The sequence below is a fragment of the Hyperoodon ampullatus genome, assembly GCF_949752795.1.
Source record: "Hyperoodon ampullatus genome assembly, chromosome: 9".
Taxonomy (NCBI): domain Eukaryota; kingdom Metazoa; phylum Chordata; class Mammalia; order Artiodactyla; family Ziphiidae; genus Hyperoodon; species Hyperoodon ampullatus.
The window spans coordinates 51,756,946-51,772,636 of NC_136922.1; the positions used below are offsets into that span (position 1 = coordinate 51,756,946).

General features: G+C 37.6%; 1 protein-coding gene across 1 annotated transcript in view; it reads left to right on the forward strand.

Moving 5' to 3' along the window:
- CALCR (calcitonin receptor) overlaps positions 1 to 15,691 on the forward strand; it is a gene marked incomplete at its 3' end in the record, with an annotated part of 66,584 nt that overhangs the window by 8,689 nt on the left and 42,204 nt on the right. Inside the window, exons 2-4 of the mRNA XM_079711356.1 lie at positions 4,420 to 4,576; positions 7,305 to 7,415; positions 12,330 to 12,442. Coding sequence (XP_079567482.1) covers positions 4,420 to 4,576; positions 7,305 to 7,415; positions 12,330 to 12,442 — 381 coding nt within the window. The remainder of the gene's footprint in view (positions 1 to 4,419; positions 4,577 to 7,304; positions 7,416 to 12,329; positions 12,443 to 15,691) is intronic.

The following is a 15,691-nucleotide window of genomic DNA, read 5'->3' on the forward strand; positions in this document are numbered from 1 at the left end:
CCTACCCAGAAGAAGCAGGGCTAACACTTTACAAAGCTCTATTTTATCCTTTGTTATTTGGAAAGGTATGAGTAATTGAAAGCTACAAATAATCTGAACATAGACATTATCATTATTAAGAATGGTGACATGGAAAGTTGTTTACATCAGCTTGTGGATTCTGGATTGATAGTCCTGTTAGAGCAGTTCTGTCTGTGGGAATCAATAGGAATGTCTCCCTTCAACCCACTAGCATGGATCCCCACATTCAGTAGGTTTGGACCATTCCTCAAAGTTCTACACAGAACACCTCTCTACTTGTTCTGACTCTATACTTCTAGAAACCACCTGTAACACACAAGGAGGCTGATTGTCTTACATAAATGTAGGAATTGCATAAACACACGGCCATTCAAATAGATTGCTTTACCTCTGGACCCCATGATTAGTGTGGATGAAACTTTCTAGAATGTAAGCTCCATGAGGGCAGGAATCTTGCCAGTTTTGTTCACTGCTGAATATTCAGAACCTAGAACAGTGCCTGGCATGTGGGAGGCACTCAAAGTATTAACTGAAGGAACAGTGATGTTTCGGCTGCGGACTACAGCTGTCAGTGGCAGCTTGGTGGTCGTATGTGTGGCGCCATCTACTGGAGCCTTTAGGAGTGACATCACATATACGGCGGCTAAACTGCTACATAGGACAACAATTAAGAGGTGGTTTTTGTTTGATTTTGGAAGAATCATGCAAGATGGCTTGAATGCAAAACTTTGAATTTCAGTCTTTATTCAGAAAAGCAACATGCCCTTAATGTCTCATTTCTATCTTCATGTGAGCATAAATTATATATTTACATTCCACAAATACATAGAATAAACATAACACTTACGATAAGTGGAATATTGTTTTTCACATTGCTTGATGATTTAATCACTACTGCTTCTGTTTTACCTCTTTACTGCTGAAAATTATACCACCTCACTAACTATTTTTAACTGTATGAAATAATTAGCATAAAGTTAATGATCAATGAACTTTATGAAATTTACATGTTATTTTAAGCAGTAGTAATTCCATGATCAGAATTATATAGATGTAATGGCTATATATTTATATCTACATATATCTGTATGTTATATACATAACAGAATGCCTCAATGTATATGTTATTTTCCGAAGAAAATCACTGAAACATTCGGCTACCACTGGAAAAATTGCACCGTCAATGCTCAAACATGAACCAGACCAGGAGCGGCCTCAGGTTATTATGGTTCTTCTAAGGGCAGAAGTTCTGATTCCTCATTCCGTCAGTGTTGAAACAATCTCTGTTGGACCAGGTTACAGGAAGTTCACTGGAGTTTTGTTTCAACATTGGAGGAATGATAAGATCGATGCTACTGTCGTCTACGTGAACTACACCTACTTTTTGAGATGGTCATATCTCTGCTATTACTGGTGTTAAAACTGCATTAAACCAAATAATGTTGTCATTGAAAATACAGGTATAGGGTTTCCACTTGGCTATTCTTGCACATACTGCCTCCCCATGGCCTCCATGAATTTCCAACTAACACAGGAACATTTAATTGGTTGCTTAGTCCGTTTAAAAGTAGAATTCAGAATGTTACTTCTGGAAAGAATGTCAAACTTAAGCAAAGTAGTTCCTAATGTCTAAAATATCTAATAAGTGACAGAAAAGATTTATATATAACATCATAATATATCTTCTAATTTGATTTGAAGATGGTGGGAAAATGACCCAGAAATAATAATATCAAATGATGATTTTCATATCAACTCAAGGTTCTAAGAATAGAGCCACAAAGACTCAAATAGATGCATAAGCTGAACCAATCATTTGTATCTTATTGTGAGGACACTGTAATCAATTAAAGATCATGGTTCTTTAGTCAAATTATTAAAACACACATTCATACAAATGTAGGCTAATAAAGTCCAAAAAGAAGGCTTTACATGAAATCTCTTCAAAATACTTTTCCTTACTCCCAAACCATCTCTCAATTCCTAATGGAATATCTGAGCATTTAACGATTAATAATTCTTTACCTTTCACAGTTTCTGGTGTCTGGAAATATTTATAGTGTTGGTCTTTCTTGCTGGACTGTAAGTTCCACGAGGGCAGGATCTGTGCTTGTTTTACTCAGCACCGTATCCTCAGCCTCTAGCTCAATACTTGGCTCATCAAGTTCAATGACTATTTGCCGACTGACTGATCTTAAAACCAGTGGGAAAGGGGTCATATTACAACATAATGTTGTTCAGCTACATTGGTAAAGGATTTGTACACCTTTAATAATTGTCGGTTCATTAATTTCTTGTCACAAATTCTAGAGGCATTAAAATTAGAAATAATCCTAACACTTAGTGTCAAATATATTCACAGTAAGTATTCATCTACAGTTATAACAGTAATGTTATAACAATAAGTATTCACCCTCTTCTGTTTGCAAGTGATTTCTACTCAGATGACTTGCTGGCACCTCCAAATCTAGTCCAAAAGAGAACTTACCTTCTCCGAGTAAAGTTTTCCTTTCTTAATGTCTTCTCTTTCTCAGGAGGCTACCATTTTTTTTTTCTAGTCGTATAGGCTAAAATATCTGGGCTATTTGACTCTTACTGTTCTCCATTCCTTATATTCAAATATACCTTGGTGCTTTTATTACTTGAGAAAGTGCTGAGTTGCTCGCTCTTGTTCCATCTTAAGGTGATCTAGTCCATGCCTTCAGCTGCCTGGCTGGCCTCCCCAGCACTAATCTGTGGACATCTGATGCCTACCACATGAATTTTATTAACATTCTCCTTTCGCAACCTTCACTGATCAAAAAACTGCAAGACAGCTTTATTTCATCATGTTTTTAAAATATTTGCTAAAATATATTGAGCCTTTCATGTCCCAGACGTTTTGTATTCGTTCTCACAGGGCCCTGTATTATCTGATTTTCCTTGATTTCATATCTTACCCTCAAATATGCTCCCCTCCAGGCAGTATGGTTTCAGTACAGTGTTTCACACATACCATTTCCTTCCTCTGGACTTACCTGCATACCTTTCCTACCATCCACAAAGCCTTCCCTCTCCTCTCTGCCTATGCGATGGTACATATACTCAAGATCCAATTCAAATTCTACCTTGTATCTGTAGTCATTCCCAACTATTCTTGCCCCATGATCTCTCTCTACTCTGAATTTTTATTGTTTAGTGCTCTGTACAGTTTAGCCTTTAGTGATAGGCTGTCTCATAGGACAGGATGCCCTGTCTACACAGTGAGATACACTGGGAAACAGTGAGGCTCTACCATGAATATCCTGGGGTATACAGGTCAACTTAATAAAGATGTTTATTTTAGAGACTGGAGAATAGAGAAAGGTACATAACACTATTTCTGCTATCAGTACATTGGGGAAACTTCAGTCTTAGAATAATTTAAACAGAATAAGGCCAATTAAAAGTGTTTCAACAGGTGTAATAGAAAGCAAGGAGAATTTCTAACTTCAGAAAAAGCCAATGCAGGCTGAAGCTTGCAAGTCTTCTTCAAAAAACTCTATACAGAACATGGATATAAAAAAATCAGATTCAAGCACTACTAAAAACATCAGAGCCACAAAAGAAATTGAAATCTATCTAAACACAACTTAGGATAATTTGTCAGACATTCATCTTTTCAGACACATACACACACACAACTTAGATTAATGGGACCTATGATGGTAGTGAAAACTAACAGACTGATAAACCTAATGTCAGTCTGTACTGAAAATTCAAAAGCTCTAAGAGAAATATTTAAGATTTACATTGATTTTCAGCAGTGAAAATGATACATTGTATAGGTCATCTGCTGATGAAACCAATTTAAAGAGATTAAGGCCAATTACCCAAAGCAGACTATTTCAGAAGAACAGATTTTATTTGTTCTATGGAATAAATGGGGTAAATTTTTGGCAGTGTGTGCAATCTAAGTACAAACAAATCAGCTGAAAGAATCCAATTAAAACGTATTTATTGCACTAATATAGCTACTTTAAATAACATGATTCGTGATTCTTAGGAGTTCCAAACAAAGCAAAGTTGATTTAATATATTTTGGAAATCAGGTTATTTGCTTTGTTCACTTCTAAACTTTACACTGATAAAATTAAAACAATCTTGTGAAGAGGTGCATGAGTTTGTGTGGGTGCTATACATTTTCAAGAGTGAATAGAATGAAGGCAAATAGGAAAATTTTAGGGTTTTTTTCCTAGAATTTATAGATGAAATGTAAATACACTTTTTAATTATAAAGCAAAAATATTCCACATGGAGACCATGCATAATTATTGCTTACAGAAGGAAAAATAAACGTTTTCATACTTTTTGATTGTTTCATTATGTATTCACCCATCTCTACTCCCTATAAGTAACTCAGTTTCCTTTCTAATACAGCGACCAATTCCAGTTCTTCCTGCCACTTCAGAGATCACCCACCCTCCAACAATAGAGCCGGAGCCATTTCTCTACCTTTTAGGAAAGCAGAGACTGTTGGAGGCACAGCACAGATGCTATGACCGAATGCAAAAGTTACCCCCATACCAAGGAGAAGGTAAAAAGAAGGACGTATGTGAGTGTGTGTTTCAAACATCAAGAATGCAAAAGTTACCCCCATACCAAGGAGAAGGTAAAAAGAAGGATGTATGTGAATGTGTGTTTCAAACATTAGGAAAGGCTTATTTTCTTCTGTGGGTAAATATGTATTGACTAATTTTAATTTAATATGCCAGTAGTTTTAACAGTGGCTTTTATACCGTGGTATGTTTGTGTATTTCATACAGCAGACATGCCTAGTTTCTTTGCTCAAGTTCACCTGACTGCTTTTTGGCGAATATCTGCATTTACGACAAAATTACTACAATAGCCCAGTATTCACCCATGGCAAGCAGGAACAATATAGGACTATGTGAGGGAAGGAAGTAGAGAATGACAGGAGGAGAGTTAGAAAATAGTGTGCAGAGAATTAGCCTGAGGCAGAGCCTATCAAAACTCTGGCTTGCTTGGGTTAATTAGGTAGTATCTAGTATCTTCCCTTACCTGTCAATGGGGTGGCAACTCATGCTAATCCTTCTCCTTTTCTACCCCCAGTTCCCAGAGGAATTAGAAAAAGATATCTCCTGGGCAGACATTGTTTATCTATCACCTTCTCTAGAATGCTCTGTGTGACTGCCCAGATATTCTTAGCGCCAAGCATATTCTATTAGCTACAGAGGGTCTAGGGGAAAACAAAAGAGAGGATGTGATGACCAAGCATTGCTACATTCATTTAAATTCTCTCCCCTGACCCCTAAAGCACTTGAAAAGACCCAACAAGATCTTTTTTTTTTTTTTTTTTTTTTGTGGTACGCGGGCCTCCCACTGTTGTGGCCTCTCCCGTTGCGGAGCACAGGCTCCAGACACACAGGCTCAGCAGCCATGGCTCATGGGCCCAGCCGCTCCGCAGCATGTGGGATCCTCCCGGACCAGAGCTCGAACCCGTGTCCCCTGCACCGGCAGGCGGACTCTCAACCACTGCGCCACCAGGGAAGCCCCCAACAAGATCTTTTACACCCTCCTGTATTCTAAGACAATACACTGCTTCCTAGGGGGAAAATTAGTTGAATATACTCTATTTACTACACATGGTTTGCCATCAAACAGTTAAGGTTTTAATTTATAGTTCCTATTTTTAGCATTTTCCTTCAAACAAAAAACAGAGTCAATTGAAAGACATGTGTCATTCTTCTGTGTGCAGTGGTTTCAGTGTTTAAGAACCTGAAAAGGCATTATATGTAACTCTGCCCAAAGAAGAAACCCTTTCTCTGAAGCTAAGTGAAACAACAGAAACACAAAATTGATATTTTCAGAAACTGAGTGAGTGCAGTCTCCTTCGCTTTGGTCTTAGTCATCTTGGGAGGATGAAATTTTGTGCTACGATCATTATTTAAAACTTTTTTTTTTTTTTTTTTGAGAACTGCCTTCAAAGCCTGAAGCTCATTCTTTTGAATAGTTTTCCGTTTTGGGGTAGATTTAATTTTTTTCAAACAAAAAATATTCCTTTATTTGAAATTGAGAATTTACACCAGGCTTCTATGCAATGAAACACCTTAAATGCAGTTATTCTTTCACCTAATCCTCTCCGTCCGTCTCCCATACATTTACTACACATTTCCACTTGGCCATTTCACAAGTACAGTATTTTCAAATCTCACCATTACCTTACTCGTAAACTCATCCCTCCTGGATTCTCACTTCTGTATGTGACACCACCACTGAGCCATTTACTCAGGATTAATATTTATGAGTCATCCTTGTGTTTTCCTGTTTTACATCCACACCCCGTTAATTACATTTCATTAATATTCCTAAATACACTAATAGTGCTTTATTTTAGACATTTAATATCTCTTACCTGGACTGTTACAATAGTCACCTAGTTTGTTAATCTTATCCTTAAAAATCTTATCCTTAAAAGCCCTTATCCTCTTTGTTAATCTTATCCTTAAAAGCCCTCTTATTCTCACTAAAATCTAGATTTGTTCGTGTCATTCCCAATGGTTCCACCTTGCCTACAGGAAAAAAAAAACCCAAACTCCTTAGGATGGCATTTAAGACACCTCATAATCTGACCCCAGCCTCACACTAGTATCAATAAGAAGGTGTATGAAAAAATAGATACTTTTACAATTGCACTAAAAGTTTCCCCCTTCAAGAGTAGATTTAATTTTTGAAAGCGCTGAGAAACCACTTGGAGCCAATGTTGAAGAATACATAAAGTGATCAAACTAAGCATTATTTTAGTCAGTGATGGTGTGATTCTAAACGAATAAGACTGCTTTTATATGTAGCCCATTAACTGGCTGCAAATGCGTCTCCTGAACAAGTGCATCACCCTTGGATTAACAATAGAACTACCTAAGGCAACCCCTTTGAAGGTTAATGGTTAGTAGGCTACAAATGTTCCAAAGCCTTTTATCCAGGGGTAATATTGCATTACTTTCCAAGAGTTTTTTCGTAGTATTTCTGGAGATATTTTAAAGGAAAGATTTTGGAGGAAAGATTCCATACAGATACCTTTTGAGGAACAAATGGAGAATGTCCTACAAAAAAAAAAAAAAAGGAAATTCCTTAGTACTTGGAAAAGTTAATACCTTTATTTTGCTGCTGCTGCTGCTACTGTTGTTTTAATATTTCCATGTCCAAGTGGAGAGTCCCAGAATAACTGTCTATGCACTGTTAAATCCTGCTGAGGATTCTACAGTTTTTGACAACTGTAATATAATTTCTTTCTAAATGGCCAGGTCTGTATTGCAACCGTACCTGGGATGGATGGTCCTGCTGGGATGACACACCGGCTGGAGTGCTCGCCCAACAGCACTGCCCAGATTATTTTCCGGACTTTGATGTAGCAGGTAGAGTATTTTTATTTTATATTTTGCTATGAATCTTTTAGTGTTTTTCTAGTTCTGAAAAGAAAATCAGATACAAAATATACTACCAAGTCATATTCTATGCAGTTTAGCACATTCTGAAGAATTTCCATAAATGAAATATTACCCAGTTGTATAAAATCGCAAGCTGCCCTTATTTTTTAAGTCACATTGCTGATCGGTTATGCCCCTTAGTCATAAATTATATTAAATGTTAGATAAAAATGAAAAATTTATATATTTTAAATATAAATTTTAATAAAAAATTAATATTTCTAAAACTGAACAGTTTTATTTAAATGTGTAGTTTTTAACATTTTTCAGTTGTCTCACATTTGATGACTTATGCAAATGCTTGATGTAGAGTTTGTGCGTACTGGGCTGGTAGAACAAGCATAATGGAAATTTGATGTAACCTTGAAAATTATATAAAACTGTCATGTGTAGGGAAGATAAATCAGAAGGTGGTAACTCTAGACATTTACCAGATTTCTGCTCCAATAGTAGATTACTAAAATATGTGCAGTAAATAAGACTGGTACTATTAAAATGGATCGTACTAACCCAGCTGTGTGCCCAGCCCAACATGAACAGCCAACAGATGTGTGTTAAGTGAATTTGGTGTTACTTTTATAACTAAATTTAATTAGTAACATGGGAATATTTTCATTGAATATCATTTTTTAACTTTCCAAAACATTTTCATCTATAGTATCTCATTTTATACTCACATAATATTTGACATAAAACCACAAGTGAACCCAAGTCTCCTGAGCTCTCACCTATCCCTTTCTTTCTAAGTAAGGGCAACAGTCTTGGAAAAGCATTTGAGAAATAATATTTCTAAATCACTGTACAAACTTATGCAGGTTGAAGTACCTTCAGAACTTTCAAGGGAGAACATCGTTTTCCTTCAGGCCTCAGTCTAGCCTCACTGGTGTGGTTAGAAGTTGGGCGGGGATGAATAGGCAGGAGTACCAGCTGCCAAGTGAAGTGAGAAGCTAGGGGCTGAAGTTATGCATCTTAGTATTGTCATCTATCCGAATAGAATGGAGGTCTGGAATCGAAGATGCTCAGTGGTGAGTGGTCAGGAGCCAAGGCAAAGGGATGTATGAAAAGTAGGTAGGAGGTTGTACAACAGCCTCAATCCAGAGATTAGACACTTGGGGCTGGGAAATGGGATTGGATAGCTGCTAGTAGTAAGTGATTCTCAACTTGGCTGAGAAGCTGGGGAGCTTTAAAAAATAATCCTGATCCCTGGTACCACCCCAGATATTCTGATTTAATTAGTTTGGAGTGCAACCTGGACATCAAGATGTTTAAATGTTCTGCTTGTGACTAAATTGTGCAGCCAAGATGAAACTGTGTTAAACAATAAAGTCCAGATAAGAAAGTGGCTGGTACAAAGCCCAGCCAGTGCGCTCAGTAGCTCTTCCAGTAAGAGGCAGAGCACAATATCCTATGAGACTGATACAGGCCATAGAGGAAAGAGGGTCCCCGAGGAATAAAAGGTAGTAGCTGCCCAGCTCCAGGAACTGTAGGTATCAGGGCCAGAAAAGTTCCGTTCTAGGAGACTGGATAGAAGGTCTGTCCCATTGAAATAAACCTGGGATTAAGATACTTAAAAAGGAATATAATCTTCATTACAAAGCAGATCCTGATGCTGAAACTAAGTGGGTCCAGCTAGAGACACATTGCGTAAGTCCCTGTTAAGGGGTGAGATTTGTTCCTGAGACTACAGCGAGCCTGAGCGTGCGGGAGGCATTCAGGTGGCTCTAGATGTTGAAACTAGAGCCACTAGTTGACTGGTGTGGGGACTGAGCTCCCAGAACACAGGTCATTCCACCTCAAGCTCTGTATCTCTTCTAATAAGATGTGGAATAACAGAGCACAGTAACCCCGCTGCACCTCACGGTGCTCATCTTCCTCCTTCCTTCAGTGACCTCTAGGGAATGGGGCCAGGGAAGAGAGTTAGAACACCCAATTAGAGGAAGGGGATGCCAGGGTCCTGACAAGAGAGGATCTTCTTTGAATTATCTGGTCTGGACTAGAGGTAGCATTTTAAAGAGAAGACTCAATGTTTGTTTTTTGCTTAAGAGGTTATAGAAAAATCAACCTTCTCTTTCAGATTTGTCCAAGACTTGTTGGGTCAGACTTTCTACCACATTTCAGGGTTAACCAGCCCATCTGGTTACCCACACTTATTGTCTGTGAATGACGAGAGGTTATTTCCTGCAGACTGAAAGTGAGGACATCAGTTAAGATGGAAAACAGCAGTCATACAATAAAATTTATGCAAGAACGTTTCTGGAATCCAGATTAGAGCAATTAGTCTATCCCTGAGACGATGTTTGGGAGATGCTTTTTGTGCTTCCTTCAAGAATGAGATACAAAGTGCGACCCCAGTGAGAAGTGATAATGGAAATGGGATAACAGTGGGGCACTTTTAAAACCAGCTCAGGCCAGCCACTTCCAGGAATTCTCATTTTGTTGGAAGAGTTGGGATGTGAAGAGAGAAAGGGCTTAGTGCTATGCCCTGCTCAGCACTACCTTCCTGTAAACTCTAACTAAATGCTATTTGATAGTAGTCCCCCAGGTCTTTATTGACTGTTCCCAATAAATGATGCTTCATTAATCTTGATCTGACAGCCACATTAGAGGTAACATGAGTGGCACAAAGAGCTGTCCTGCAATCAAGGCTGCAAGGCCAGTTCCAAAGCAGCAATGGGCTCTTGCCAGAGTGGCTGTAATTATTAACTAGAAGGCAAGTTTGGGGTCACAAAACAGGGGTTTCCAGGCATAGATTCATCTTTTCAGCCTGATTTTTAGATTCTTCTCAGCTGGGGGACAAATCCACTTTAAAAGAAAGGCTTTAAAAATACCTATATTCAACAAATTTAAATTCTTTAGTATTTTACCGTTGACCCAAGCTGTATCTTGATGATACATACAACAGCTTAATAAAATGACAGAGATTTCATTTTAAACAAAGTGCTTGGTAAAAGACAGGTAAGTAATGAAAGAGTGAATAACAGTATTGAAATTCCAAAGAGGCTGAGAGTCTGAAGGAATATGCTAGAGTATAAAAAGCAAATCCTTATTAGAAGGGATTTAAGGGCAGGAGTCAAACACTCAATCAGCAGTAATGGGACAGAGCCAAGGTGGCCAACATATGGTTGAGGACAATGATTCTCAACCCTGATACCCTTTGGAATCAGTGAGCTTCTTAAAAATGCTGGTGTCTGGCACCTCTTCAGATTAATGGAACACAAATCTCTGGGGACTGGGTTTTGAGCATCTGGTAAAAGCTCCTCGATGTGAATCTAGATGGAAGGAAGCATGCTGCCTCTTCACGGGGCAGTTCAAACTTAGACTATTTTAGAGGGAAATGCCAATCTCAGAGCACGTGCAGAGAGGCTTCAGGCTGTGAGGGGGAGGCATGTGTGGTGAGAGTGAATAGGGGTGTTTGGTTTAGAAAGGGAAGTCAGAGTAGACGTAGCCTTCCGTCAAATATTGAAAGATTTGCCAGGTGGAGGATGACAGATTCTTGATAGCTGCAACAGTTAGAACCAGGAAATGCCTAGATCCAGACCTGAATTAAATCCAAACAAAACAATATTTCCTACAGTGCCGTCCGTGATTGGAAAGGACTTCCTCAGGAGGAACACCCTCTTCCGTAGAACACGTTACTCTATATAGCTGCATAACTCTGTACAAATCAAATTATATTCATTTCAATAAAACAAAACTATTTTCTAACAATATGTTAAAGATAAAATGCTGCATTACAAACCACTTTTTTTAAATCGCAAGTAAGCTTAGAATGGTCGTTGACAAAGCATTAACTAAATCATTGACCAGTTTTCAACATCCATTTTTCCCTGCTGATTAGTGCTAACCCTTTTGGAAACATTGTTGGTGTCCAGTGGCGATTCTTTAAATAGTTTTTGTCCAATGGCAGTCATAGTAAATTCGCAATTTAAAATTTTTCTACTTAACATTGAAACAGATTTACATTAAGCAATGATGATTCTAATAGGCGATTTAAAACATCTTTTCTTTGAAAAATGTGTTTTTTCATCCATTTTAAATCATTGTTGGAATAGACATATTACAAACAAGTCTACAATTTTCAGTTTAAATCTTGTGCTGAGTTTGGTAGTATCTGTTTCATTCATACGATGAAAAATTATGAATTTCACCCTAAAAACTGCCAAAGTTAAAATAATTTTCATACTAGCTCTCAGCATGTTGATTTGACTAACCGCAACTTCTGATAGAGAATTATTTTAAATGTTATCAGATCTAAGTAATATTTCAGCAAAATAAATTTTTAACATTAATTGTTTCTTAGCCTTTAAAACAATGACAAATATTAGTATATGATTCTGATTTCCATATCCTTGTGCTAAAAGAAAAACCATATATAAAAGGGTTTTCCATAGGTATGATAGCTCTTTGCCTTTGCCAATGAAGAACAATGCTTCAAAAATATTATCCCTATGAAATTATCAAAAATCAAAACTGTGAGGATTGCAAACACACTGGTAAAATCTCTTTTCATATTTTACCAGTTCAGGATTGTTATATGATCTCTAAGCAATAAATGCATTGGAGAGGTACTTTGGAGAACTAGAAAAAGTCTGAATAACTCAGAATAAGTTTGGCAAAGTAAAACGGAGATAACAGTGCTTCACATGACTTTGCTGAAGCTAAATTGAAGCAATGCATATTAAAGCATCCTGTATAATGCAGGATTCGAGGTAGTCTCTATTGACTTGTATTCACGTTCAAGTTCTATAAAGTGATTAACACTTTGGAATGGCTTTTAAGCTTTAGTTTATTGTTTTTTTCCTTCTTGCTATTTTGAGATAGTACATTTTGTTTCATTAACAGAAAAAGTTACAAAGTACTGTGAGGAAGACGGGCTTTGGTACACGCACCCTGACAGCAACATATCCTGGTCCAACTATACTATGTGTAATGCTTTCACTCCTGAGAAAATGCAGGTAGGTTCTATTTCAAATTTCAGTATTGGGTGAGAATGCCATCATCTATGCATGGAAATTTATGCCTAATTGTAAAACCCCCGCTACCAAGACGCCAACTATTTTGTAGAAGGAAATCAGATAATGACCTGTCAATTCTAGGGACTCTATGAAGTGGCACTAGAGAAAATGATGTTTTACTTCTTGGTTGGCATTCAGTCAGTGAGAGTTCTGTGAGCGTGTGGAATCAGGCCATTTGTGGCAAGAGGAACATGTCCATGGAGCAAATGATGGGATTCCCTGCAGCGCCAGACATTAGGCAGCATTTCCAGGAACTGCTTTAACATCTCTTCTCCTGGAAGAGTTCCAAAACTACAGATTTCTCCACGAGTCACCAGCTAATGGTTGTCCCTATCCCTGTCCTGAGATGTCTGACAGTTCTACTATCAAGCCTTGAAGGAACTCTAAGAATGGGGCTTCTCATCAGCCCACTGATAAGAGTGTGGCTGTTTAGATTATTTCAGTGGAAGTCCATTCTAACTTGCTACTTCTTGTGTCTTACTGGCTGTTAAATATTTTTACTATCTTTGCTTAGAAACATTTAAGCCAGTGGGGCGGGGCGGGGGAGTGGGGGGCAGATAGCTACTGCCTTCTTCAGATGCTAAAGAAATCTGAAAAGATCATTAAGTCTACCACCAGCCTCCTCTCCCCACAGAGCTGGGAGAAACCGCTGGTCAGCGTTTAGCACACAGGGCATCTCTGCGCAGCCCTCGTGGCTGCAAGAGAAACCTATTGTTTCCTTCAAAGATAGGCCTGTATGCTCTGTTATTGCAAAGTTGGAAGCTACACGCACATCAGTGCTTTTGTTTCCTATAAAGAAGCTTTACGAGTATAGGAATTTTTCCTTCCATTAAAAACAAAATAAACAACAATTAAAAACAAAGAAGATGAATAGATAGCTTAGAGAACAGTTGACTAGAGGGACATCTTGTCACAGGCACAGGCTGAGGGCACCAAAGCCAGTTACCGCTTCCACAAATTGCTAAGTCACCCCTGAGAGTCAGACACATGCCTACATCCTAGAGCTATTTATCTAATAAGGTCTGATTGAAATGACGTGTCAATGAGTAAGGAATTTCCTGAATGAATGCTGATTATTTTACAGAAAAAAAATTTAACTCTTTTAACTGAATTGTTAGAAAGAGTGCACATCCAAATAAACAATTCTCAGTGCTGCCACGTTTGACATCTTCACACACTCTGGCCACATCTGAGAAGGAAATAAAGTATTTTAAGAATAAATACTCCCCTCTAGGCACCTAACATAATGATTGAAATTCTATGCACAAATCTTCCATCTATATACAGGCAAAAAAAAAAAAAAAAGAAAAGAAATCAACCTAGAATTTATTTTTTAAAAAAAACCAAACACTTCTCAGTCATAAGAATGATACAAAAATGGCAAATAAATTAGGAGCTGTTGATTTAACCTTACACATTTAGACAATTCTATTTCAGAAGCATAAACAGTTTTTAAAGTATTCTGGAGGCAACTGAAAGAAAATGAATTAAATTATATAAAATTTCCTTACAAATAAAATGTACAGAGATAAAAATAAAATACTGGCATGCCTATATATCCAAATTAAAAACAGTACTTTAAATGGCAAGGGGACTCAATATGGTAAACTATTTAAAAGGGAAAACTGTTAGAAAATGCTACACCTGTTTTTGTCTAGGCGTAAAGTTAGAAAAAGAGCCAGAAAATGAATTCTTGGGGAAAAAAGACAGGAGCTGAGTGTTTTCTTGCAAAGATTCCTAAATACCTCCTAAGAAGGGACCTACAAGCTATACTGAAGTTTTTTTTTTTTTTTTATACTGAAGTTTTTATCAGTTCTAGGTATAAACCAACTATTCCAGATTTACTATTATTACCTGCAAGGATAAAAAAGCACTGTTAGCAGAGCAGTATCAACAATGAAACTGGCGAACGATATGTAAATGCCTAGTGAAATGATGCAACCACAATTCAGGATAAGTTGACACATTCATTTTGAAACTCTAAGGCCTACAAGGCAATATCTGTTTCTGTCTAGCAATAATGCACATAACCAAACAAAGGGCTCTGTTTTGTGAGCCTTTTAAGCAGAATTAGCGCTTCAATCTCAGACCCTTCACAAGGAAATTGATAAGAATCAAAATGTTCAAGGGTAATGATTTGTACATAAATGGTGCGTTTCTCCCAGGAATTCAAAGAACTCCATAGAAGTTTTCCAGCTTATCTACACTGCATTCACATTCATACCAGGACCCAATAAGTTATTGAAAGTACCTTAAGTTCTTCCCACAACCCAATAACCTGTTGTGGGAGGGAACTTAACACCAGAAGCCCAGAGATTATGTTGTCCTCCTTTCAAGCCATTGCCCTCTCTGAGTCTCTGGTTTTTTTTCACCCACCAAATGGATATTACAGTCTCTTTTTCTCCCAGACAAAATAGAATACAGGGTGCCCAGCTCTGAAAACAAGTTAGGTGCTTAGAGAGTTCTACCTGTCAGTAAATAGAGAAGGAAACGATCCACTATTGTCAGAGGAGTGTCATAGGTCCACCTGCCCCTAAATGTCTCTCCCATTGGCGTCATAAACATAAAAGGCAACACTGGAAAATATAACAATGTGGAATAACATAAGTAAAGAACTTAGATTTAAATGCTGAGCTATGTCTACTGCTGGTCAAAGATTATACCTAAGAGGTGCTATTTCTTTTCAATTTGGAACACACATTTTAGTTTGTTGAAAATTAGAGTTAGGGATTCATTGTATTTTTTTTTTCCATATCGCTATTCAGCTGACCCAGCAACATTTATTGAAAAGACCATCCTTTCCCTACTACCCTGTAGCATCACCATTATCATATATCAAGTGGCCATACATGTCACTACATGCTTCTGGACTGCGTTGCACAGGTCTGTTTGTCTCTCCTTGCACCAGTATCACACTGCTGGATTCCAGTGGCTTTATAACAAATCATGATGCTCCATAGAGTAGGTCTTACCACTGTGTTCTTCTTCAAGATTGTCTTGGCTATATTTTTTTGTATTTTCAGTGCAAATTTTAGAAGCAGTCTGTCAAATTTTACATGCAAAGAAACCTTGTGATCAGTTTGAAAATTTTGAGATCTTTATCTTCCAAACATTGAATAGAGTATATCCCTCTATTCATCTCTGTCTTTAATATCGCTCAATAATGTTTTATAGATTTCTGTATAGAGG